We start from the raw sequence: 27,736 nt of genomic DNA on the forward strand, positions 1-27,736 counted from the left end.
GTGCAGTATCCCCTAGGGAACAGTGTGAATCAGGTGGTAAGTCTCAGCACTGCAGGAGTCAAGGTGAGCAGCTGTGACTCCAGGAGGTCAGAGGGAAAAAGAGAGTTCTATGCAGAGGAGAGCTGGGTGCTGTCCTGGGCTTGAGAGAGGGCTGGGGTGTTTGAATGGCAATATGCAGCCCTGAGATCCAGAATTGAGCCAAGACTCTGAGGGATGCACACACCATGTCCAGCCTGGCAAGAATGGATGTTAGGAGAGGTTAAGGTTACTTGCCTGTTATCCCTCTTCTCCTTTCCCTAGTTTAAGTGTTAAATCCATAGTGTTCCTAGGAACCCTAATGAGAGACTCGGGTAGCCCCCCGGGCCCTCTCGCATCATCCACACTGGGTTGAGATGTCTTTCAGTGTTGCGTAGGGGAATCCCACAACCCCGATCTTCTCCCGTCCACCTTGCACACAATTCCATGTCCACTTCTGTCACCTGCATTTATATATTTCCATTTATTTCTCACTTAGGTTTTATGGCAGGCACACAAAGAAACCCTCAGATGTCTCAATATGGACCTCAGCAGACAGGACCATCCATGTCGCCTCATCCTTCTCCTGGAGGCCAGATGCACCCTGGAATCAGTAGCTTTCAGCAGAGTAACTCAAGTGGAACTTACGGTCCACAGATGAGCCAGTATGGACCACAAGGTAAAGAAAAGTTTCTCCAGAATGCAGTCAGTAGGTTGTAGAAATTTTGTTACTATGCGAGTCCTTTCAAGACCTCAATGTTATAAACATCTCTTAAGATCCCATTGTTACCTGACAGATCTGTGAGGTTAATGCAAACCACAGCCCTTTGGTTTCCCATAGTGATGGGAAGAATAATTATAGCAACTATTCATTAAGCATTCATGCATCAGACACTCTGGTAAGTGCTCTTCATACATGTGTTATTAATAATGAAGGAGTGAACCCTTGTTTCTGTGATGTAGCTGTAAATGCTTATTGAGAAAGCAGTACAGGCCTTGACCTCAAGAAGTTTGATTCAAAACTTAGGTTATTCTGTTGAGTCCTGATTCTGCCCCTCCCTGTCTGTAATTACCTTTGTAACAATGTGCTCCCTACTCAGAAGGATTGCATCCTATTACTTTTCCTCCTAATCTGTCCCCAAAGTGCTCTCTCAGGTAAATAATAGTTCTAATTTTCACAGTCATTGCCAGTTTTACTCTTAGAAGACAGGACAAAGCCTGAAATGGACATGTCTTTCAAAAAGGAAGATAAGGCGTGAGTAGAAAAACAAGTGGAACCATGCCCAAAACGCCCCATTTACATTCTGCCTTCCTGGACATTGATGTCTGTTTTGTCTTACATGTGCAGAATCCTTTCAGCAAGGTTTTTAACCTGATACATATTTTTTTCTAAGTCACTTCTAGCAATAAGGCATTTGAATTTAGCACCTTTATATTTTGTTTATTTAAAGTAGACATTAATGGATAATTTAGAATGAGCTAATCTGGCACAATTCCCAGAGTTTCCTCACTTCTGAAAATACCAGGAATGTTCCAAGTGAAGGCAGTGCCCTCTAGGAAACTAGTACAATGTTCACCGCGCCTCCACAGCCAAACCAGGTCCCCTGACTTACTAAAGCTGTAATGTTTCTCCCATCCAAGTACTAGGCAGCCCGACCCTGCTTAGCTTCCTAGATCAGACGCGTTCAGGGTGGTATGGCCATAGACAAGCCTTAATATTTCTTAGACTGTCCATCTGGAAAACGTGCTGTGCTGATGCCCTTCGAGCCTCTCCAGCCACAGAAGTACCTGCAAGGCCAGACGATTCTTTAAGGAGGAGGCCAGGTGCCATCTCAGCTTTTTACCTGGTATTTCTCAGGAAAGCTGTCCTTACCTCACAGTTTGAAAATTCTCTTGTTTTCTGAAGATCTCTTTCTGAAGGATTTTAAACACCCTCAGTACTATCAGTGTAGCACCATCACCTCACCTTATGTTGCCCTGTTATTTTGTATTCTAACTATTTGTGTTGTTGGGAAACTGTATTAGAACACCCAAAACAAATGTTTCCCATGGCCCTTTCTGCCTCTGTCCATGAGCATGTAGTGAGAGTGATATAAACGTGGGTTTGACTTGATTTCCTACCTGCCATGTCATCAGTAGATTTCTGTGTTATTAATTCCTATAAAAGCTCTAGGAATTTAAGGTCCTGGTTGACAGCCAGGGTCTGCCTAGTTCCCCATCAGCCAAGGTAGTTGTGACATGTAGCAGTTTCTTGCTGAGCTAAGGCAGGACGTGCCACTCAGCTGTAAGAGTGCCTGCTTGCCCTCTGTGCCACTCAGTGGGCATCTTCAAAACTGGGGGAACTTTGACGATCTGGAAAGGACAAAAACTATAGTGAAAATTGGGAAAGCAGCTTATAAGTTGTGACACGCACAGAAAATGTGAACTTTTACTTAGAATATAACTGGAGACAAGGCCAGGGCCTTATTCTCAGAGTTAGGGGTGGCTAGGGCCTGGGACTTATCAATGCCATTCCAAGGGTTTCATGTATATAATCTTGAAAACTGGCCACTCTACTCTGAAATACTCTTGCAATCTCACCCTCTGCTGCTCTCAAATAAGGGAAGGTGGGAAGGCAGAGCCTTGGACTATCTGATGAGTCTTGTGTGAATGGCTAATAAAGCACTCATACTTTAGGAGTTAGCTAATAACACAGAAGGTAATTTCCATAAAATGGGTTTATCCTCTGAATAAAACCCTCAGTTTTCTGGAATCGTTGAATAGTAAAATTCTTGATTTAATAGCACTGCTCCTGTGAGAGTTCTCACCCAACCTTTGGAAAATTGCTTACTCTCCGGGGTTTACGTTTTCTATAGAAAATGAGAAAATTAGATTGTGTTACCTTGGAAATTGCTTCTAATTCTAATGTTCTGAGTCTAAATTTTGCTTCGACTCCAGCACCTTTTTACATTAATGTGGCCCACTGGATCCACTGCATAACAGTTTGGATATATAGTCAAGAAGGTTGTTGTTTGGGAATTTTTTGAGGTATGAATACTAAGTTTAGGTTGGACAATTTAAACTAAGGCTGACAGTTTCCACACGTGGCATGTTCTAACTTTGCGCCCTAGGCAGTGTTCTCCTTCCAGGTGGCATCTCAGGCATACTCTGTGCTCCCCCCACCCCCTGGGCTTCTTGACTGGCTCCCGAAGCGTGGACTGAAAATCCGTTTTCTGGTGCTCTCGGTTCAAATCTGAATTGTTTACTTTCCTCCTTGTATTCCCCCTGTCGTCACTGAACAAATGACAGGAAATGACAATTATAACTTGTATTACTCAATCCAAGAAATATTCTTACCTTTACCTTTCTGTCTTGATTGATCCTTTTAAACAGAGACCCAAATGAAGTATTTTTTTTTCTTTCTCTTGATTAACTACTCAAATTATTAGTAGAATATTCAGCTTCCATCTTTGTTACAGGTTTTGATGTCTGGAAAGAATCACTTGTGCAGAGATCTACAGAGTCGTCGTCATATCTTCTCTGTTTCTAGCTAGATGGCTTTCTTCTGTGTTAATGTTTTTAAGAGATCTCGGGGGAAGATACTTTACAGTCTCTTTTTGCTAAGCCTTTTTGTTGTCAGGAATAGCTTCTTCAAAATTATTAGTAACAGCAGCCAACATTTATTAAACACTACTGAGTCCTGGACTTGGTGTTTTTCATATATTAATTCATTTAATCCTCACAACATGCCATGTTATAGGTACCACTATTACTCCACTTGATAGACAAAGAAACTGAGGCATGCATCTCATAAACACCTTTGCCCAGGGTACACAGTGGTCATACTGGGATTCAAATTCAGGTATACTTTCCCATTTTTCTTCATTAACAGGAAACCTGTAATGTCATCCCATTTTTCAAATGAGCAGGTTAAGTAATTTACCCACAGTCCCACAGCTGGTCAGTGCAGAGCCAAGGTTCAAACCGAGAAAGACTTCAGAGGCCACTCAGAGTGCCTGCTGTGTCATTTCCCATGACTTAGATACACTCCTTCCTGCTGGTTCCTTCAGTGAGCTGCTGGAGAGACAGAAGACAGACTATGAGCCTTCAAGGAGCTTTGGGGAATATAGGCTTGAGATACACCAAAAATACTAGAGATTAAGAAACAGATTCCTATTAAGAGGAAATTTTTTAATGTATATTAATACTATAAATTATTAAATATACAGATGGGATGAAGCCAGTCTAAATGTGCAAAAATGTTTAATTGCAGTGTATTTTATGAAATAGTGCTTTTCTACCTTCAAGCAGACACATATAAAATAACTTCCCTTACAAAGTGTTTGCGAGTAGAGAGGGCCAGAGAGACTTGGCTCTAATAAATAAAAAGGAATTCTTTAATTGCTGTGTTAATTATTAATAAATGAATTTGTATGTGGAAAAGGGAGCCAAAATCCATTTCATCTTCATAGCCTTTCTATTTCCTAAGGACAGACACTTTCTTGTTCGTATGTTCTCTAGGAACAGTGTCTGTCACAGACTGTCCACAGATATTTTTTGCATATTTGTCACTAATTGCAAAAAGTGAGGGCCTAGCCTTAGTTGTGGAAGGAATTGGGAGTATTTTCTTGGGCAACCGATAGGAGTTCTGAGCCATGATTCCCTGCTAGGTGTCACTCCTGTGTGAGTGTCTGGGGCCCCCATGTATAGCTGTAGACATTGCACACCGACTCAGCCTTGGTTTTATGCCTTAATTTGTATAGTTGTCTTAGGAAGCAGGGAGCTTATAAGAAGATGAATCTGACTAGCCTTTATTCCTAAAGTACTTTGTCAGAGGTGCTTTTCAGAAGGGTTTAGAGTGCTTCCCTCTAAAATAAATCAGATCCCAGTGGAACTCTTCCTTCTCCTTCATTCATTAAAAGTCAGCAATGGCAAACTTTAAATGATACCTAGTTGAAATGAATGCAGCTCCAAAATAGTGAATTGCACATTAATAATCTTATAAGTGTTTCAAGTCAAGAGGAACAACATATAAATGTCAACCAGTTGGCAGCCCACCAGCTACTGCAGAGAGCCTTCTAGGCCATGGCAGCCTTGGGGTCACCACGACCCATGATTTTAGTCCCCACTCTTGCTCTTAAATTAAGCTGAATTCAGCCTATCTTCTACAGAAGTGAGATGTGTCTGCCACATGGATTTATTCCCTCCCCCCACCCCCGTGGACAGTGCTGCTAATTGGAGATCTTGTTCTTTGGCTTTCCAGAGGCTGGTTTGTGTGCAGGTCAGTCCTGCATCAGTTTCACTCATTTCTCTCCTGAAACAGGTTGCAGTGCTCTTGATCGTTTACTTCATCCTGTTAGGTTAACTTGATTTTTTCGTTAAATGGACAGTGCTAGGGATAAGTATTAATTCCATAGTCTGTAAGGCTTTGTTCAAAAATTTCTAAATCTTTATCTTGCTCATAGTAGGAAAAAACAAATTGTAGCAGATCATATTATAACCAAAGGTGATTAATGGCCTCATCTTTTGATGCTCAAATTTAGCCTTCAAGTTATAAGGTTTAAGCTTGAATTTTTCTTAGCAGACTGATAATCATTTTGACTTGACAAAAACCTGAGAATTAGGCAAGAAGTAAGGAAAATTTAAAGTACAAATCAACTTCACAGTAAGAAAGAACATACAGCAACATGAATTTTGACTAGTGTGAAGATAATTATTTCAGTTTACTTATTAAAATCAACAGCACCTGGGGTGCCAGTGTCCCCTCCCCTCACGGTCGTCCTGTGAACTTGGACCGCCGGCCTGGATCAGGACAGTTGGTGGCGGTGTAGAAACGCAGGATGTGGACAGGCTGCTTGACTTAGTTTTAGCAAGCTGCCTTTTCCTGAGGCTCACAGCTCTGCCATTTTTTTAATTGCTTGTTTTAAAAGAAATGACTAGTGTTCAATTCTGTAAGCGTTGGCACCACCGGTCCTTTCTGAAGGCTGCCTGCACCTGCCGTCAGGTGAAGCAGATCAGAGCCCTCCCTGCAGGGGGCGCTGTTCCCCCACCATCCGTGGGTGTGCACAGGGCACAGCAGCTCTGAGCCCAGGGAGGACACAGGTGCTCAGGCACCTGTGACAACAGTGACTCTGAGAATCCTTCCTTCCTTACCATAGGGCTTTTACTGTTTCATGCCAAATTTGGCTACTGAATTAAGATGATTTTACATTTTTTTAGGTCAGTTGTTTATTTTTTCTTATGCTTTACTCTGAAATAGATTTGAATATCTGTGCATATTGAAAGTAAAAGGAGGCTCATGATACAATATATAGTAAAAAAGAATTTTGCTGGTGGAAAGTTATCTTATCAACATTGGAGCAGCTTCTCTCTGTTCCTTGACAGATTCTAATCATTGTTAGCGTCCAACAATAGTTACTGTGAATATTTTTTCCCCATAGCAACCACAGGAGATAGAGAGTTTTATGTTATACCCTTTGTGCAGATGAGGAAACTGAACATTGTGGTGACCAGTGTCTTTGTGAAGGTCACACACAGGCAAACATTTATGCCCTGCTCCTTGAGAACCTGTGCTCCTCTCTTCTCTCCTTGCTCTGAAGTCAGAACCAGCATCCGACTTGCCCATATGTTCCTGGGCCTGTGTGTATGTCAGCCTTGATGGTGGTGGAGAGGCGCCAACATGCCACACAGCTCCCTCTCCACGGCAGCTCTCCTCAGTCACCCTCTCAGGGGAGCCTGCCCTCTCCACACTGTCCAAGCTCTCCCTGCTCCGTTTTCCATCAGAGCACTTGGCACTGCATGGCATGGTCTAGATTTATCTATTGACCTATCTCTGCCACCAGAGTGGAAGCTCTCTGCCTTTGCTCACTACTACATCATCAGCAATGAGCAGGGAGCGGGCACAAAAGAGGCTCTTAAAAACTATTTCCTGAATGGATGGAGACAGTATTCCAGAGATTCAGATCCAGTGCTCCCTCTTGATGCTGCTTTGATGCTTGATGCTTATTAGGTTGACTACTCAATGCTTAAGAATTATCTTTGGGAGATGGCACTAAGGATTGTTGTCTGTTTCTCTCTGTGCTTCTATATTTTCTGTATTGAGCTTGCATCACTGTATAATTACATTTTAAAGGAGTTAATTTTTATAACATAATGGGAGAAAGCTACCAAAAGTGAAACATTAAAGTCATACTGTAAGGTAATGAATCTTTCCATTTTTACAAGCTTTATGTAATACTGTATTGCTTTTGCATTTCGAATACTTTTTAAAATGCATGTTGACCCGTGGCGGATTCATTTTGATATTTGGCAAAACTAATACAATTATGTAAAGCTTAAAAATAAAATAAAATTTAAAAAAAATAAAAAAATAAAAATTAAATTAAAAAAAATAAATAAAAATAAAATGCATGTTGACCTAGGAAAAATGTGGTGCCTCATGTATCAGTTCAAAAGATAAATTATCTCAATTTTCACAAATAGTAGGGTTTACTACAACTTGGGGTAAGTGCGCTTTCATATTGAATCTGTGGTCTTAGCTATTCAGTCAGTTTCTGTCCTAAATCTGTGCCTGAAAGCATAGCACCATGTGATCATTCCGATTAGAAAAGTAGCATTGGAAGAAGGTTTTTGAAATACAACTTTTTTACACAGCAAGGATCTTATTTAGATGAAGAATGCTCTCAAAATCATTTGTCATTAGGAAAATGAAAATTAAAGCCATAACAGTATCCACAACACAGCTACTGGAATGGCTGATATTTTTTAAAATTTTGCAATATCAAGGATGTACAGTAGAGCACTTGGAACTCTCATATGTATCGTAGTAGAGTTTCTTACAAAGTTAAAAATGCACTTAATGTACAAAGGTAGCAGTCATCCCTAGAGTTTACCAAGAGAGATGAAACATATCCACTGGGAGACCTGTGTGCAAATGTCAGCAGCTTCAGTCACGATTGCCAGAAACAGGGACAGCCCACATGTCCCCAGAAAATGGAATACTGCTCAGTAGCAGAAGGGAGCAAACTCCTGATATGCACAGCATTATGTGTGAATTTCAGAAGCACAATACCGAGTGAAAGGAGCTAGACCCAGTACTGTATGAGTCACTTTACATGACATCCTGGGGAAAGCAACACCGTAGGAACAGAAATCAGACCAGTGGCTGCCAGGGCTGGGGACAAGATTGACCACCAGATGGCAACTCTTTGTCCTGATAGAAATACCCTCGCCATGTCTTAGCTGTGCTGGTGGTCATAGGGCATGTATGCATGCTAATGCATAGAAATTCTGCCTCAATAAACATGACAGATGTAGTAGTAAATGTGTGTAGTAGATAACCATAAAAAGTGCTGATTTAAACCTAATTCACAAATGTGTTCATCATAATATATAGCTAATTATTCATTTTTTTCAAGTGTCTATTCTGTGATTTGTGCACCATTTTACCCTCCACAGCAAAGGGAAATAATATAGGACCTTGCATGCAGTACTTGTTCCTAAGTCATTGTTGGATGGTTGAAACCAAGAAGCAAAATAAGTGGAAACATTTAATAATTCCATAGAAGCCGTAACCTTGGAATATTAATATTAACTAGCAAATTTTAAAATTGTGGAGTCAGGTATAGAGTTATTTGTGATCCTCCTAAAATAATGCTGAGGATGTGAATAGAGTGTAGCTCCTGCTTCCGTTATCTGGTGCTTGAATACAGCTCCCAGTAAGTTAAAATCTGAATTCATTTGGTGACCAATTTTCCAAAGCTGGTGTGCCAAGATGAACCCACTTGAAAACTGTGGGCTCTAGGACTTGGCTGCAAGGCCCGTCCAGCTGAGGTGGGCTGGCCTAGCATCTGCTGCCTTCATTGTGCTTAATGCTGGACCCATCTGTTTTCTGTCAGAGCCAGTGCCAACAAATTACTAATCTATTAGAGAAACATGGAAATAAGATTGCACTCCTCATTCCTGGCTTTTCCTCTCATATTTTGCTTGGCTTACATATTTGGTTTTTATTTATTTTGGGGAGAAAGATACATTATTGAGTAGGCAAAGTGAGGGGGGTGTGAATCATTTTTTACTCCTACACATTTTTAAAAGATTATGGAAAAAAGATTATATTAGTGATTATTGATAATGTTATTGTTGATGATCATGGTGATAGCTATAATTTATTAGGTAATTCTATGCTTGGCACTGTACTAGTCACTTTCTGCCTATTGCCCGTTAATATTGTTACTTTATCTGTCAAAACTCATGTTCCAAGAGGTTAAATAAGTTGTCCAAGGTGGTTCCCCTAGAAAGTGTCAGAACCCAGTATCAAATCCAGTTTCTACAGCCTGTGCTTTGTCTGTTGCTGCCTCTTAAGCCATTTAAAGCCTTTAGAAACCATTTTTATCCAGGCATGTGAGTTTAATGAGGAAAGTCTTTTAAAGTTTCAAGGAGAAGAAAAGGGAACTTTGTATTTCTTCCACCAAATAGAGGCCTCTATAATTAGAACATACTCTCTTGACATGTGCTTTTGAGTGCCGGTTTGTGAAATCAGCCCAACTGATTGAGGGAAAATAAGACTGGGAGCCCAGCTTTCAATGGGCCTTTCTAAGCACGAGTGCACGCATGCGTGTGGGTGCGCGTGGTGGTTGTGCTCTGATGCATATTCTCCCGGATTGCAGAACGCTTCCTGCTGTGCAATGAAGACCAGCTGTGGAACTGAGCAATGCTACTGAAACAGAGCTCTTCTCATCACATAAAATGAATGAGAAAGATAGACGGGGACAGGGGTACTGAACATCTCAGGTGTTTTCCTTTGTGGTTACTAAAATACAGCCCCTGATTGGCAGTTAAACCCAAGGTGGAGGAACCCAGAGGGACAATATTTCTCTGTTCCAAGTATGAGCAGCATTCTACTTCAACTGTAAGCAGGATTTAGCAAAACCAAGGACCTTCCTCTTATATCAAGTGCATTATGGGCTTAGTCTGCAATAACCATGTAAATGCTTGTTTTCTGAAACAAGATTAAAAGTCATTGCATTTCCTTCGAAAGCAAAGGGTACATATGTTTTCACTGAATAAAGTTTCTTACCAAATAAGTTACTTACCAAGTGTTGAGGGAGGGAGAGTGGAAACTAGCTACAGAGGAACAGGAAGAATATGTGGATTAATTTCATTTGCGTTCAAGCTACAAATGAGTTTATTTTTAATAAAAGCAAGAGCCAGGGAAGAGCACTGTATCTCACTGATGTTATCAAACAGTCTGTAGGGAAGGGCTGAGAGAGGACGGGGTGGCGAGGGGTGAGCCTTCATCCTGCCACAGAGCAGAGTTCTGAGGACTGTGCTCTGGGAAAGCACAGGAAGAGGGGAACACAGCATCTTGTCCACTGCTCTGTGACCCCCCCATCCAGTTGTGAGCATAAGGCGCCCTTTCCTCTGAGATGGTGCCATGGGAAAGTAGACGGGGATCTTCCATGTGGTCCCATGGGATACATGAGCAGCTTCAAAGCAGCCTCAGAACTTTTTATAAAGAACTTCAAAATTGATAAACAGTGAATGTTTGTTTACCTTTTGTGTTACGTAAGTGGCTCAGTCATGTCCGACTCTTTGCGACCCCATGGACCCACCAGGCTCCTCTGTCCATGGAATTCTCCAGGCAAGAATACTGGAGTGGGTTGCCATTCTGTTCTCCAGGGGATTTTCCCAACCCGGGGATCTAACCCAGGTCTCCAAATAGATTCTTTACCATCTGAATCACCAGTGTTTACTTACAAACAATATCAGGTTGATTATTTCTGCAATGGCAGGGTATCTTCTTAAAAATACGGTTTATAGTTGAGGTGCTGCTGTAAAACACTGACTCGCATGCAACTCAGGGGCACCTGATGTGATTTGTATTGAACTTCTGCTGTCCCTTCTCCTCCCTTTGATTTTCCTGCCCATTCCAGCTCCTCAGATGGCCAGTGCCTTGCTCTGTTGTTCCTCTCCAGCCCTTGGACTTCCAGGAATACCCAGGGGAAAGTAGCTGCCACCTTTAACAGGTCACTTTCTGTGCTGATGGAGCACTTTCTTAAGGAGTTTGTCCCAAGACTGGTCTGTCACAGGACTCAGCAGCTTGTGGCCACTCTGGCCAGCCACTGTGTTTGTAAATAAAGTTTTATTGGAACACAGATGCTCTGATTTATGTGTGTGTCACCTCTGGCCACATCAAGGCGGCAGTGGTGGTTTAGTTTTGACAGAGATCATCTAGCCCACAAAGCCTAAAATACTCACTCTTCATATACTTCATGGACAGCCATGTGAGAGAGTTCACGGGCAGCACCTAACAAAGAGCTGACATCAGTCACTGTTGAAAACTCTGGGCTTCTTACAGATTTGTAGGTGCCCTTAAAGAAAACCTGCTTTCATGATTGGGACCATGCTGTTATGTCGGTGCGGTTTTCTGTTAAGTATTTGAGAGGCCATTTGGGTGCAGCTAGCGGAATAGGGTATTCAGACCACGGTTTTGAGGCCTGTTAGCCACATGACCTTGGGTCAGGTCACTCTGCATATCGCCTCAGGCTCCTCCTCCCTGAAGTGAGGACACCAGTGACTGGGCTCTCTTAAGCTTGACATAAGGATGAAAGGAGGTAATGCTGAGAACTTGGAGCTGAGGTTAGCACACAGGAAACATGAATTGCTGGCTTTTATTGTTGTTGCTGATCTAACCCAGTTTCTGCTGGAAAAAGCTGAAGAAGCCCCTCCTCACCTTCAGAATACGCTCCAGGCTGGGAGGCCTGGTGAGCGGGGCCCCCCCTGCGCCCTTCTCACAGCCGCGCCAGCTCAGCAGTGCCTTGCTCTCAAGTTCGCCCTCGCTGTCAGCGCTGTTGTTCACTGCCTCACCGACGGGGGCTCTCTGTCCTCTTCTGCGTTATTATCATCCCGCCAGTAACCCCCAACCATTTCTGTACCCGTATTTGAGACACTTTACACATATTACATCATTTAATCCTAACAGCAACTCTTCAAGTAGACCGAAATAAAGAGGATCCTCTTTTTTAAAAGAAAGAGAATGAAACCAAGAAAAATTAAAACAACTTACCTAAGATCCATGGTTGGTATATTCACAGAGTTTTCACTCAGCCCCAGTTCTCCCAGATCCCAGAGCCTGCCCCACATGGATTTCTGGGTCAAGACCCAACATGGTTTTTCAAAGACCTTCACTCAGCGCCGCCCCCCTCCGCAGATGACCCCCTGTATCCCTACCCTACAAGGACTTACTCTTCTTTCTCTTACACGTTTTACAGTGCATTATCTTTTCTGTTTTTGCTTTTGTATTTTTTCTTGTCTTTCCCCTGCTACTTCACCTTGTACACACACACACACACACACACACACACACACACACATACGCACCCTCACACTGTTATGCTGTGAACTTGAGTATAGGAATTGCATTGTATTTAACCTTACATCCCTTGTGCCTAGAACAGTTACGTTGTGTAGATGAGATTCTTCCAGGAAGTGGTAAGGACAGGTAGAGAAACACTAATCCATACTCTCCAAACACTTCTCCTTTTAATATATTTCATTTCCACAGTCACTTATTAGGAGGCAGCATATTTTATTGGTTAATTACATTTGTTCCATAATCATTTGGCTTGAGCTTGAATCCTAACCTACTAGCTCTTGATTTTCTTCTTTTGTCAATGCAGTCATGGTCGTGTCCATATTTCATATAGTTATTGGAGGAATGAATGAAATCATAGGTGCAAAACACTTAACCTGATATCTCACACATAGTGTGCATGGTTCAGCAGTTGTTGTTACGAAGTGGCGTTATACATGCCTTCAATTTACTTGACTGTAATTTATGTACCCTAAACCAAAATAAAAGGTGTGGAAGGAGAGAGAAAACAAAACTATTGAACTAGTCCAGGCCATCTACTCCAGGAGCATGTGCCCCATGTGAGCAGGGATGGGAGGGTGACATTGCAGATGTTTATCTCAGTCTCAGACCCTGCCTGCTTCCTGTAGTGCCACCATCCTGCTTTGCTGAGTGCCATGCTTGTGCTTAAAATTTATTTATAAGACATGGTGCCGGGTACAACCCAACCACTTTATCTGGTGCTCAAGCAAAAAAAAAAAAAAAATGTCTCTAGACACCAGAGAAATGCCGACTGGGTTGGACTAATTGTAGGTTTCCACATGACCCCTCCTGTGGGGTTTTGAAGGGTAGTTTTGATCATATGTGCATGTTTCCTTATACCTTCTGAACACTTTATTGTCATGTGGTAGTGGAGAAGGCAATGGCACCCCACTCGAGTACTCTTGCCTCGCAAATCCCATGGACAGAGGAGCCTGGTGGGCTGCAGTCCATGGGGTTGCGAAGAGTCTGACACGACTGAGCTACTTCACTTTCACTTTTCACTGTCATGCATTGGAGAAGGAAATGGCAACCCATTCCTGTGTTCTTGCCTGGAGAATCCCAGGGACAGGGGAGCCTGGTGGGCTGCTGTCTATGGGGTTGCACAGAGTCGGACACAACTGAAGCGACTTAGCAGCAGCAGGAGCAGCAGTGATGTACTGGTGCAATCTCAGATTGGAGTACACCTAGGGACTGGGGGCTAAAATAATTATTTTGCTTGAATTTTGATAATAGCATGAGATGTTGAATGAGCTGAAGCACCACTCAGCACTCCGTCTGTATCTGTGCAGAGATGGTTTCAGAGTTCAGCCTGGGTTTCTCTCCATGTTTCAGTGTCCTGTGTGGCTCTTTGCCTTTGGAATGTACAGAGATCATGTGTTTTGAGACATCCAACCTCATCAGCACCAAAGGGGAAGGGTTAATGAGGATAATGACTAATATTCTGTGTTGATCACATCGTTGGACCAAAAGTATTTCCAGTGAATATTTTCACAAGTTCAGATATTAAGAACAAGGCTCTAATTTGTGTTTGATTTTTGTTTAGGTAACTACTCCAGACCCCCAACATACAGTGGGGTGCCCAGTGCAAGCTACAGCGGCCCAGGGCCCAGCATGGGCGTCAATGCCAACAGCCAGATGCATGGACAAGGGCCGAGCCAGCCGTGTGGTGCCATGCCCCTGGGACGAGTGCCATCCGCAGGCATGCAGAACAGACCATTTCCTGGAAACATGAGCAGCATGACCCCCAGTTCTCCTGGCATGTCTCAGCAGGGGGGGCCAGGAATGGGGCCACCAATGCCAACCGTGAACCGTAAGGCACAGGAGGCAGCTGCTGCAGTGATGCAGGCCGCTGCGAACTCGGCGCAGAGCAGGTATGCCGTTGGGCGGGCAGTCTGCACAGACATGTGCACACGCGCGGAGCCAGAATTGGTCATCCTGTCAGTGGGGGTGGAGAGCAGCAGAGGGCCACTGTGCTTGGCCTCCCCTTTTGTGTTACATGTTCTCTATCAGAGAGGCCAGAGAAGTAAATGATAGACTGTGTTCTACGAGACATGGAGGAAGGAATCCATCAGTTATAGGAGGTTATTTGAAATGGCTGAGAAGAGTCACTGCACCTAGCCACCCAAAGCCAGTGGTGCAGGGTGCCTCTGTGGCTCCATTTAACACAGTGAAGCTTAGGCAGGAGGGTATAAAGCCTAGAAACTGGCCCAAATCTAAACATTCAAAAAGAACGCCTCCCTTTTTTGTTTTTAACCTCACTGTAGAAATCCTTATGAAATAGGAACTTTGTATGTGCACATATGTGTATTGTGTGTGTTTGTCTAAACGTATACGTGTGAGATTTATTGCTTCATGTTCTTATGTTGTACTTTTATTTTTCTGGGCATATGTCTCTCTCTGTCCAAGCCAAAAGGCAGTTAGCAAAATAATGATTGTATTTCTGAACGTTTAAGTTGATAGAGCAAGGCTTTAGCCTCAATTATTTACTTGTTTTTAATCCTGAAAAAAGTCTTGAAGTAAATACTTGACCTGTTTTAAAATAATTGAATTAAAAGTTCATGAGGCAAAGTGACTATGTTTTAAAAGACTCAAATGAAAAAAATGTTTCAATTTTGTTTAACATATGTTAAGATGTTTAAAACAAAGGACACTGAAAGATATGTAGTCCATGGGGTCGCAGAGTCAGACATGACTGAGCGACTGAACAATATGGTATCTTCAGGAGGAAAAATAGAAGATTCTGATTTTGTCAAGGTGGAATAAGAGCTTGTGTGTGTGTGTGTGTGTGTGTGTGTGTGTGTGTGTGTAAATGTATCCTTTTGTTACTTTTCCTCTGAAGCTGCTGTTTGAGAATGTCAGGGACCCTTCCAGTCTCACTATTTGCTCTACAAAATATTTCCTTTGAGGAATCAAAATGAAAGTCAGGTTCTCTCTCTTACCCCCTCCCCCTACCTCTCTCACTCTTATCCATGTTACAGTGACTTAGAATCTTCTGAACCCCAGCACTATACCTCTGAACTGAACTTACACAGGCTGCAGAGAGAACGTTTTAATATACCTGTCTGTGAGCACTGGTTGGGCCCATCCAGTTGAAGTTCTAATTTAGGTTTAAATGAATTGTCCATTGTCACAACTCAAAAAATACACAAGTTATTTCCTTTTTAAGGAGAAAATATTTGATTGCATATGACATGAAGCCTTGAGTAGTGAGCTGGGAAGACGAAAACTGTAGAAATTAAGACATAGTTGTTTGATGAAAAAGCTTTGCTGTGTTCCCTTTCTGAATCAGTTTATATATAATTTTATATAAATTAATATACAAGTATACATCCAAGCGTTTTCAGTTTCTTTTTCTAATCAATAGACCATTCCAAAGTCTTGCCTTCATGTTCCGCCCATCAGAGCTCTAATATGGAGTATCAGGCCACCCTCTATAAGCCACCACACCTTGGTGTGGAGATAACGTAATGGACAGGGGGATTCATACTTGTCTATAGAACAAATCCAAAGAAGCTGTTCTTCTGTTCTACTTTAGGCCACCATACATTAGGTCGCCTGCTTATCCCAGCCAGTCTGGGGCTGGCGGACGCCCCATGTTTTCTTCCCAGCACCCCAACTATGGCAACTCTCAGGCTCCCATGATGCACCAGCCTGACCAGTACGGGTAGGTAGCCACACACCCTGACTTGCTGCGGGACCTGGGCATTTGTTTAAACTGTTAATGAACATGCCATCTGGCTGCAAAAGGAACACCCAAAGCAGGAGGGTGAAAGACCTAAGAGAAGATCCATCTCAGAGGGGGTTGTCTTTTACTTTTGTTTGTTTTGGGTTTTTGTTTGTTCTGTTTCGTTTTTTCATTCTCCCCGGCAGTACTGTGGTAGTTTGGTAGAGACCTGCATGTTGTCCCACCCACCCCCCGATTCTGTCTCTGCATGGCTTCGGCATGGCTTCTTTCCTTCATGCCTGAGAGGGAAACAAAAACTTTTATCTGTGTAAAAGTAATGAAGTCACCCGCTCTGGCGTCATGTCCCCCACCGTTGTTGTCGTGTTGTCTAGGTGTGTTGTGCAGCACTGTTATCATGACCATGTTAGTGTCATTCCTGCCACAACAGCGACCTGCTCCCACACACCCCCTGAATTCAGAGAGCAGCAGGCTCATTGATGAGAGCCCCATGCAGGAGGCAGGGCTGAGGTTATTAATAGGACTTGGGAGGGTCTAGTGACATCACTGAGCAAACATCTGTATCAAAGATTTCTATTCTTTCCTTCTCCCAAGGAGGATTAGAATATCGAAGTCACCGGGAAAATAAAACCAAATAATCCAACACAGGATTTTTTTCCCCAAACACAGTGTTGCCATGTTATTATCAGTTTCAACACAGGAATTACATACAGCAACAAAAAGTATCTCTCTCCTTTCCTGCTACAAAACTGTAATATCAGGCTGTCACTGTCTTTATGTTAGTAAATAATCTTAAAGTATATTATTATTGTGTGTTTAAGCAAAAATATTGTTAGTGATCTTATTTAACATATAGTAATGATAAGATTATCTCGTGTAGATTGATTTGTGTTCAGGAGCTGCTTTCAGTAGAAAGATAAAACATTTTTGTAAAATAAAAAACAGGGAACAATCAACTAACTTTGTTTAAAGACTGAACTTACGTAATTGTGTTTCACTACTCATTATGAATGTATGACGCAGCTTTTTAGTAGCTTTATATTCTATACATCTATTAGGCAACAAGTGCAAATGATAATTTTGCCACTGAAAGTTCTAGATCCTGTAAACACGGTCCTAATTGTCACAACAAATAAAGACTTCTGTAAACATAATCCTAAAATTGAAATAAGTATGGAATGAGGTAAACATACTTATTTTGGAGAAATTGCCTTTCGTCTTTTTTCCTTTCTCGTGCTACATTCAAGCTCACTTCCTGAGTTGGTAGGAAGATAAAAGGGGAGAAAAGCATTTATCATCAGCTGCTAATCCATAGGCTCTGTCCTTTACCAACTCAGGAGTCCTATTTAGACCCACAAAGCTAGTTTGGCTGGGCCTTGCCAAGCCACATTAAGCAGCTGTGTAAAATGAATTTAAATGGCATGCATCAGAGTAAAATCTCTTCCACTGGGGCAGAAAATCAATGTTCGCCAACCAGCACGAGAAGATCAGATCTGCATTTCAGCCAGCAGCATCCAGATAGCTTCCTCAGAATTCAGCACCTCCTCCTTAATTAAAAATAAGGAAAAGAAAGATGTTGGCGTGAGTCCGTAAATTGTATGAAACCCACTTGGCAAAGGCTCATCCTTGCAGCCCCATTCCTATTAGCTCTGAATTTTGCCGTTTGTGTTTACACTATTCTTTCTGAAAAAGAAAGTTTTATTTCTATTTTAAATCTTAGTTCCTTTGCAATAACCTGTAACCTGTTGTGCCCTCCCTTTTTTTTAAAGCAGAAGCTTGAATGTGAGAAAGCATGTGTAGTACATGTTTCAGTGCTGGTGGTTAGGAAATTTGATTTTCAGCATTGTTTTTGCTTTACCTAACACCTCCTCACAGCAAATTGTGTTTTTGCTTTTGTTTTCTTTCCTCATGGATATAGCTCTGTGAGGTTAAAGTTAGGGTGGCAACTTGAAAAAGCAGTTCACTAAATGGCAGATTTTAGGGAAGAAATAGCTCAAATCTTTCAAAAACACAGTATTCAGAATTTGTTATAATGTCTTCTTTCTCAAGTCAGAATCCCAAAGGGCCTAGAGCCTATGAGGGAATCTGAGAAAGACAGATTAGTGATGAAGGGAGGGAGTGAGTGAGAGAGAGAGAGAGTGTGTATGTGTGTGCATTTAGAGACAGAAAGCTAACTGCAAAAATGAAGGATTATGGCAATTATGCTTTAGAGTTTCTCAACTAGTTGGATATAAGATAGTTTAGAGGAAAAAAAACAGATTTAACTAGTTTTACTATTTCCTTTCTTAAGAGTGACACTGAATAAGTTAAGGAACATATGGATGAATCAATTTTTGTCACCTTTTGAGTGAAGGACTCTCTCATTCTGATTTTCAGACAGTTTACAATAGAATGTTATGAATCTTACTGTTGAGTTACTAGATTAGCTGCATAATACTAGCCAGTAAATTGAAATGAACAGTTTATATGTAATATCTGTCCAGGCTACCCCCCCATACACACTTGATATACTTTTTACTCAGAAGATGCCTTGCTGTATTCAGTTTTAAAACATTTCTAGATAATGTTCTGTTCTTTTGAAGCCATGAGAAGCAGAGAGTGGGAAATACGAGTTGTCATACTAAAAGCCTAGTCAGAGCTGGCAGATGACGTTCACATTCAGTCCAATTCTGGCGGCAGTGTGTAGCATCACTTTGGAAGAATTCTGAGACATTGTCAAAGTGCCGGCGAGCCAAAGTTGGCCAGCAGTTTAGGAAAGATGTTGACTTACTGCTTGTAAAGAAGCATGTCCATGAATCCCAAGCTGTAACATAGTCCTTCACATTTGTTGAATGATTGACCTCTGTGCTTGACACACATATACACACATGTGAAATCAATTTTCCTCAGTCATTTAGTGTGTTTTACTTTCATTCATTCCTTCTAGGTGCCACCCACCTGGTATTGTCCAGCAACTGACATTTTTGCTCAATACAGCTGATCTGTGGATTTGGATATTTCAGCATTATCCAGATTTTCTTTTTTCCTTAGAAATGAGCTCCAAGGAATATGCATGACTTCAGTGAATTTACAGAAGGCCTGGCAAGCCCTAGATCTTTAGGCCATGGTAGATTTTTATTCCTTGAAATCAGCCAGCCAGAGCACCTCCTGTAGCTCAACCTTAATCAAGTCTCTAGTGTCTTGAGATGGTCTGTGTCAAAGTCCTGGCACAGAACTTTAGAGTAGTAATATTTTCATCAGAATTGATTCCAAGAGGATATAGAGATTCACTTGTACAGTAACAGAATTTTAGAGCTGGAAGGACTTTAGATGTCATCCAGTCTGTACCCCTCAGTTTTACGATGAAGGAAACCAAGACCTACAACATTACTGCCATGGTTATTTAGTTACAGAAGGGGCAAAGCAGACCCCAGGGCCAGTCTCCTGGGCCTACTGCTCTTCCTGCTACTTAGTACTGTCTCTTTAGATATTCTTTTTTTAAAAAAAAAGCTCTCTTAATTTTAGTTCTCTGTTATATCCAAAGGCAGATCTACTATTAGAAAGCAGATATTCATCAGTGTCTTACTGGCAACCCAACTTTATGTGTCAAGGTGTGGACTACTTGTCTTCATCAGAGGCTCTGTTTTGTCTGAAAGGAAAGCACTGCTCTGCTGCTCCCCACGCAGACTCCCTGCGTGTCACAGGGAGTTTGTTTCTGGAGCCACATACTTCATGAGATGGAGTGACAGTTTACTTGGTGGCACACAGTTGGGCTTGAATTTCTATCCTTTTCACCCTTTGATTGCTGCCAATTACACTTTAACATTTTGCATTTATTCTTGAGACTGGAGTGTAGCTGTTGAAGAATTCTGAGCCATGCAAGAATAGAAACAGAAGTTGGCATTTTTACGAATGCATACATTTTCATGATGCTGTTACAAGCCATATCTGTCATCCTTTTCTGTCCCTGAGAAACTCCCCAGTGGACTAACTGAATATCAGATGGAGGAAGACTCTTAGACTGCTTAGTTTTGTTTTGTTTTGTTTTAAAAAGGGAGCAAAAATGAGTCAGTTTGAAAAGTCTCATTTCTCCTGTCTAGAAGGAATTGTTATTCTGGATATCACAACCCTGAGTCTGGAGACCTGCATTTTAATTCTTTCTTAAGTCATACTGAAAGATCAGATAACTGAAATTTAAATGCTTTTGCTTTTAGTAAAGTAGGAGATTAGAGATTTTAATTAATACTGTTTTTCAGTCTTAGCCACTCTTTAACAAGGTGAATAAATTTCATTAAGTCTTGGTAGCTGGATCAGTAGCAACCTAACTATTGGTGTTGGCACAGCTGACTGTTCTGTGAGAGTCTCAGCAGTGGTTTCTCTGCTTGGAAACGGGGCACACACACCTAGGCGGGTTGGTGTGTCCTCGTGGGCCTCCATAGGCGCTTGTGTCTGTCTTCTGTGCATGTGCACACACACACATGCACACACCTTCCAGCAACTATTCTTTAGTGAGGTGTATTTATAATTCATTTTCCCTGTTGCTATTTGCCAGCAAGGCACTTTTTCTCTATTATTTCCTTGAAGCCAGTGTGACGCAGTTGTGCTGATGGGCAAGGAGCCACTGATGTGGAAACATAGTAATGGAGATAGTGCATTAATGTGTCAAAGAGAAGGGGAAGAAACGTATGTGTGTCAGGCCCCAGCTATATTGGGCTTGAAGGGCTCTGAGTGATTTGTGTTAACTAAGAATTTAGCCCTTTGGATTTTGGCCAATTAGGTTTTAAAGTAATAGCTATGATCTGAAAAGCCATGTTATTGAAAGACAAAGCAAAAAGATTTCAAAGACTTAAATAGAGTTTTAATTTCTGCAATTAAATATAAGCCTTTGCTTTAACACTTAAACATGCTTTCATTTTTAGCTCCTTTTTTCTTTCAAAATTCAGAATTTGAATGAATATTACTATGTTGGTATTTTAAGATGATTTCAAATAAATCTTTCAGTTTCGGAATAACTATGGCAGCCATAAACTACATTTATTAGTCTTCAAATTAAAAAAAAAATTAGTAAAACACAGTTTTTAAAAGACCAAGATCTCATTAAAGTTTAATGAGACCCAGGGAATCAAAGTATGAAATATACAGCAAACCTTTTAATAGATTAGAGTCTGTGAAGTTCCTTAAATGACTGAATATTACCTAGAGAGATTTTTAAATAAAAACACACACCCTCACCCCAGTCTCACATCAGTGAGGCTCGGGAGCCTGTTTATTGTTGTAAACTGGGGGGTTCTGGTGTGGGGACCAGCACACTTCTGGGGCCTCCGTTAGAAATTCCTGCAGCTGAAGAGCCCTAATGAAAAACACAGAGGGAGGAGACAGGACAAGCCCGAGCTCAGATGACCTGTGCTTTGTACCTTGTAGACACTGGCTGAAGACAAACGTGGACCAGAGCTGGGGACACTAGGTAGAATTTGGAGAGACTGATGTTTAAATAGACCTGATACCTTAACTCAGGCTTAGGCGATCTTTTGTCTCATTTTCTACCTCTGAGTATCCTCTCAGATAACAGTAGCTTCCTGATACTCTGATATTCCAAGCTCCCCTCCATACCTAGACCTGCTTTCTCAGAAGGTCTCCTGTCCATGTCCCAGTCTGAACCTCTTACAGGGTGCCATCCTTGCTGCCTAAGCGAGCTCACAGTGGCATGTGTATTGGATTGGGCTCTTTCTAACCAGATGGCTCTCCCATCGGTGGAGCTCATGCCCCTCTTCACTTATCCAGGCAACTTGTCTTCGTGTCTGACCTCATGGGCTTCATGACATCTCTGCCTCCACGTACCACATACTTACACCAGACAAACAGATTATCATATCTGGAATCAGCACTGCAGTCCACCCATGAAAAATTCAGCAATAGAGCCCTGTCAGTCCCAGCTATTCAGAGCTGTTCAGGTGCGGCTGTTGAGTGATCACAAATATGTCAGGTAGTACTGCTGGCCTCAGCCCCAACCTGCAGGGCTCTCAGGCTGAAACCCAGAAGTGTCAAGTGGTTGCCAGCCTGAAATCTCATAACCTCAACAGAGTGTTGGACTGAAGGCAACAGGAAGAGTTTATAAGTGATGAAGAAGATGTGATCCAGTCTGGGGCAGGGGAGGTGTCGCGGGTGACCGTGTGAAGATCATAGGTGGAGAGGAGGCTGGATTCTCTGACAGCTCAGAGCACCTCTCAGCTGGTAGCAGCAAGGCTGTGGGAGCAACTCCCTGCGGCTGTCCCGATCTTGACCTTCATTCTTATTTTGAGCTCCATTTCCACTGTATAGATTAAAATACCCAACCGTAAGGTGGTGCCATTGGTAAAGAATCTGCATCCCATTGCAGGAGATGCAAGAGACATGAATTCAATCCCTGGATTGGGAAGATCTCCTGCAATATGAATGGCAGCCCACTCCAGTGGGAATTTTTCTTGCCTGAAAAATTCCATGGGCAAGAGGAGCCTGGCAGACTACAGTTCATGGAGTCACAAAGGGTCAGACATGACTGAGCACACATAAGATTTTGTCCCTTGTTAACTCTTATTGGAATGGTTTTGACTGTTAAAAACCTACCGGGAGGAACTTGCTGGATCCTGCCTCTCCTGCTTCTTTGAGCAGGTGAGACAGACATAAAGAACTATAGTTTTGCTCAGCTGCCCCTAATTTTGAATAGTGTTTCACCCAAACAAATTAAGTAACTTTGTAGTATTGATATGTTTCCTGACACTGCAGCCCTGGATAAGTGCATTCCTCCTTATAGGCTTTTAGTGTTGCTGTAGTAAAGCATATGAAATGCAGATCTCAGGACTCAAATTCTGTTTGTTTTTCAGCCAACAGACTGATCCACTGGAGTCTAAGAAGTCTAAGAATGGTTCACTGGGGTGTAAGAAGTCTAAGAATGGTCCATTAGGGTCTAAGAAGTCTTAAGAATGGCCTGTTAGGGTCTAAAAAGTCTGAATATGCATGCGATTTGTGCCCTCTTGGTTGTTCCCTCCCAAAACGGTACACGGGTCAGCTCGTTTCCAGCTACTAATTGGCTCCTCAGTACCTGTCATGCTGGTTTGCTCCCTGTGTACGAGGTTCCCGTACCTCCAAGGAGACCCATTCCTGTGTCAGCTCTCCCTTATGGCTTGTACACATGCAGGGCGTGTCTTGGTATGAGGCTGGGAACTCTTGTCACTGACAAAGAATAGTCCCCTTTATAAGTCATTGGAGATCTTGAATGGTATTATGATCTCAAGATAAACTTTCTTAAAACAAAGACCTTGAATATCATGCAGTTAGAACGGGGCACTTTTTTCTTTCTATGGGGAACATCAGTGGTAACTCATTTTTTCTTTCACAAGGTTCAACAGATCCTATTTTTACCAGACAAGGGAACTGTGCACCAGTTATGGCTTATTAGAGGCTGGTTAGAAGCCACAGGTGCCAGCATCCACAAAGGTCCGGGGTCACCTCTTGCTCCAGGAAAAACAGGTTTGGGGCCCAGTGCTGCCCCCTGTGGCTTTCTTAACACCCTGCACTTCAGTTCAGTTCAGTCCAGTGTCTTAGTCGTGTCCAACTCTTTGTGACCCCATGGACTGCAGCATGTCAGGCCACCCTGTCCATCACCAACTCCCGGAGCTTACTCAAACTCACGTCCATTGAGTTGGTGATGCCATCCAACCATCTTGTCCTCTGTCGTCCCCTTCTCCTCCCACCTTCAATCTTTGCCAGCATCAGGGTCTTTTCAGATGAGTCAGTTCTTCGCATCAGGTGGCAAAAGTATTGGAATTTCAGCTTCAGCATCGGTCCTTCCAATGAATATTCAGGACTGATTTCCTTTAGAATGGGCTCGTTGGATCTCCTTGCTGTCTAAGGGACTCTCGAGTCTTCTCCAACACCACAGTTCAAAAGCATCAGTTCTTCGGTGCTCAGCTTTCTTTACAGTCCAACTCACACTTGCACTTGAGAGAATCATTGATGTCAAAATCTCTGAATGTAGCATCTTCAAAAGGGAGACTTCTAGACATTTTTTTATGATTGCCAGTAAACATTTCGTAATAACAGTGGGCTGAACAAACCAAAATCAACTTTGAGATGAAGAGAACATTCTCCGTTATCAATTACCAAATTTCAGGCAGCCAGAGAATTTTTGCATTTTCTTCACACCCCAACAAGGAAGTCTCTCACTTCAGAAGCCTGGAGCTCTGTTTGTTCTCCTAGCTGCTTTGCAAAACAAGGTGAAGACCAGTCAGCGGCTTTAGGAACAACTGAAACTAGTTACCTACACTGAGACAAAAAGGAAGTACTAAATCTCCAAAATTGCACAGCTGGTGGCATTTTCTAGTGAGTGCCAGGAACAGGACTGAACAGATTGGAGCCCTCTGAGAAGTCTGCACAAAGTAGTTAACAAAAAAGGGAAACAAACTTTCTGATGTGGGCTTTTAGAAAGTTCAGGATGGCATATGCAGGATCCTTCCGCGCTTGGTCGTAACAATTTCACTGAGATGCGGGGTGAAGGAGACAAGTGGAGACAGGCAGGAGGAACACTTCAGGCACAGGCAGGCCCTGTGGGCACTGCCATGTTACACAAGTCCGCGGCAAAGACCTGCATAGGAGAAGTTCCGCTCGGAAGAGTTACCTGCAAACATGCACTCACCAAAGATGGTTCTGGAGAACAGGCTAACCGTCATCACCCCCTCTACTGGAAGGGCCTTCTTCATAGAGGTGTCGAATGTTATTACATTCCTCTTTGCCCACCCTTAAAAGAAAAGAACGTAAATGTGTCAATTACCAAAGGGTTTGGGGGGTTATTAATTCACATCTGGGAAATGACTGATGACTGTTGCTCTAACCAGTTTGTTGCTGGCATCATACCCATTTCAGTTCTCGCTAAGGGAACAGGCTGCCTTAGAAAGAGAATCATGTTCACAACAAGGGGAAGACCTTAGAAAACAGATCAAGAAGCCTTGTAAAGGGCATCCCTGCCTAGGGAGGAAGGACGAATGAACGAAGGGACTCACCCTCTGCTTTCCAGACTTGCGTCTCTAGCTGCCTCTTGGCCATTGCCTCAGGCAGCTCAGGGCCACGCAGACCCTATATGTCCAGGGCCCAGCTCCTGTCCCCTGACATCTTCCCTCAACAGCAGCTGCCCTGCACCTGCCCCTCATGCAGCCAGGAGATGTCCCAGCCACCATTTCTTTCCCCACAGCGTCTGACTCATCACCAGGTACTGCCAGATTACGTCTAAGGTAGCGCTCAGCCTCCTGTTGCTCCCCACTCAGCCCAGCTCCACGCACCGCCTTCTCTTACCTGGACTCTCATGAGAGCCTCACACCTGTTGCCCTGTGTTCACTCCTTCCGCCTCAGGTGTGCCCGCAGAGGACCATGCCTCTGAAATACACATCCTTTTCTGCCATTTCTCCCACTTAAAACCCCTAACCTCTGTCAGCTCCTCTGAGGGTACAGGCAAAAGAACTGAAGCCTCGTGTGACCTGGCCCTTCCCTCCTTCTCATCTGTCTTCTCTCCTCTCCTCTCCTCCATCACCTGATTAAGTCCCATTCCATCCCTCAGATCTCACCTGAGGAGAGGCTCGGGCCCCGTATCCCTTCCTCAGGGAACGCGCCCTGACCCCCTCAGGTGGGCCTGTCCATGCCTAAGGCTCAGGCCCCGTATCCCTTCCTCAGAACGTGCTCTGACCTCCTCAGGTGGGCCTGTAGATGCCTAAGGCGCTCCTCCTGCCTTCCCTGCCTTTCTCCTTCACCTCTCAGTGAAACTGTTTGCATCTGTGCAGCCATGAAATTAAAAGACGCTTACTCCTTGGAAGAAAAGTTATGACCAACCTAGATAGCATATTGAAAAGCGGAGACGTTACTTTGCCAACAAAGGTCCGTCTAGTCAAGGCTATGGTTTTTCCAGTCGTCATGTATGGATGTGAGAGTTGGACTGTGAAGAAAGCTGAGCGCTGAAGAATTGATGCTTTTGAACTGTGGTGTTGGAGAAAACTCTTGAGAGTCCCTTAGACTACAAGGAGATCCAACCAGTCCATTCTGAAGGAGATCAGCCTTGGGATTTCTTTGGAGGGAATGATGCTGAAGCTGAAACTCCAGTACTTTGGCCACCTCATGCGAAGAGTTGACTCATTGGAAAAGACTCTGATGCTGGAAGGGATTGGGGGCAGGAGGAGAAGGGGACGACAGAGGATGAGATGGCTGGATGGCATCACTGACTCGATGGACGTGAGTCTGAGTGAACTCCGGTAGTTGGTGATAAACAGGGAGGCCTGGCGTGCTGCAGTTCATGGGGTCGCAAAGAGTCGGACGCGACTGAACTGAACTGAACTGAAGCACCCCCAGTGTGCACACTTCCCCATGATCCACCCAGTGTGCTTGCTATTGGCCACTCCCGGCTCTGGTGGCCTGAGTTCTGTTTGCCTTTGTCCAGGCCCACTGGTGTGCTCCTTCCTCCCTTCCCCTCCCACACCCATCGTGAACACATGACTGTAACTGTCAACCAAGCAGAGGGCATTTCTGATTAATTTTGTTATTGTATTAATAGCATGTCTTCCTGAGTGAAAAGGGTGCAGTAGTTTCATTAAGAGTAGCATGTGGCTGTGCATCTTCCCAGGAGCCTACAGTCTCTTAAGTCACTGGCACTCACCTTTGCTCTTTGTCTCAGTGTCAGTGCCGCTTTACCTTCACAGGGTTGATTGCTAGCCAGAGCAACTGGCTTGTTGGGATTATAACATGATATCACCCCTAGAACTGTAGTTGTGTTTTTTATGACAGGTGTATTCATGGATTAGCCACACCAAAAGTGGGCTGAAGCTTAAACACCTTTTGCTTTCCTTCTGATTGTATTGTTTTGGGGGCAGAGCTAGTGATTTTCACTCTTCAGATATTAGATTTAGAATACAGTAAGTCCACTACATATGAACAAGTTCCGTTTCAAGAGGGTGTTCATAAGTCCAGTTGGTTCATAAATCCAACAAAGTAAGTTTGTAAGTCCAAGCTGCATTTTCACTCATGCCTTATGTTGATGACACACACGTTCACATCTTTGAAAGTTTGCAACTTGAAGGTTCGTATGCAGAGGACTTACTCTAATCTTGACTCTGTGTGTCCCTCTTGGTATTGCTTTGGAAGATCTGCTGTGTAACTTAGGTTGCAAGTCTGTTTCACCAGTGATCTGGTGCAAAATGTTTCTTTATAAAACAATTGAAATAAGGCATCCTGTGTGATATTGTGTATGCAATAGGAGCTCTCCAAGGATAAACTGCTGAAATTGGGCTTTTCAGAGTTTCATGTTCTCAGTTCTGATAGCTTTGGGTTTTAAGTGAGAAAATGCCCTAAATTTCAGTGTTAGTCTCATTTATTTTTTCAGTAAGCAGTCTTTTCTGGCTTTAAACTTAAACTATGTTTCTGGCTTCATAACTTAAACTAAGTCCATGGTAACAGTTCATATAGAGAAAGCTACGTGCGTTTGGTGGTCATGCCATTCTGCAGTAAAGCATGCTCTTTTTGAGCGTAACTCGGGAATGGTGTCTCCAGTGCTGGAACTCTTGAGAGTGGAGCTTCCCTCCATGTGTCTTTGCCACTGGGGCTTTATACTGACATCACTCACGTGGTGTCTGTTTCCAGCATACTTCTGTCTGCCCCTGGTGGGCTGGTTGCTAAGC

General features: G+C 43.0%; 1 protein-coding gene across 8 annotated transcripts in view; it reads left to right on the forward strand.

Annotated features, from left to right (window-relative positions):
- Nucleotides 1–27,736, forward strand: part of ARID1B (AT rich interactive domain 1B (SWI1-like)) — a 422,452-nt gene that overhangs the window by 342,924 nt on the left and 51,792 nt on the right. For 5 of the 8 annotated variants that reach the window (XM_010840865.1, XM_010840862.1, XM_010840858.1 and 2 more), the window contains 3 exons: nt 515–694; nt 13,929–14,256; nt 15,921–16,049. In XM_010840865.1, coding sequence (XP_010839167.1) covers nt 515–694; nt 13,929–14,256; nt 15,921–16,049 — 637 coding nt within the window. The remainder of the gene's footprint in view (nt 1–514; nt 695–13,928; nt 14,257–15,920; nt 16,050–27,736) is intronic. The other 3 variants (XM_010840861.1, XM_010840863.1, XM_010840866.1) reach the window with 1 other exon arrangement.

The sequence above is a fragment of the Bison bison genome, unplaced genomic scaffold (genome assembly GCF_000754665.1).
Source record: "Bison bison bison isolate TAMUID 2011002044 unplaced genomic scaffold, Bison_UMD1.0 scf7180017864148, whole genome shotgun sequence".
In the NCBI taxonomy this organism is placed as follows: Eukaryota; Metazoa; Chordata; class Mammalia; order Artiodactyla; family Bovidae; genus Bison; species Bison bison.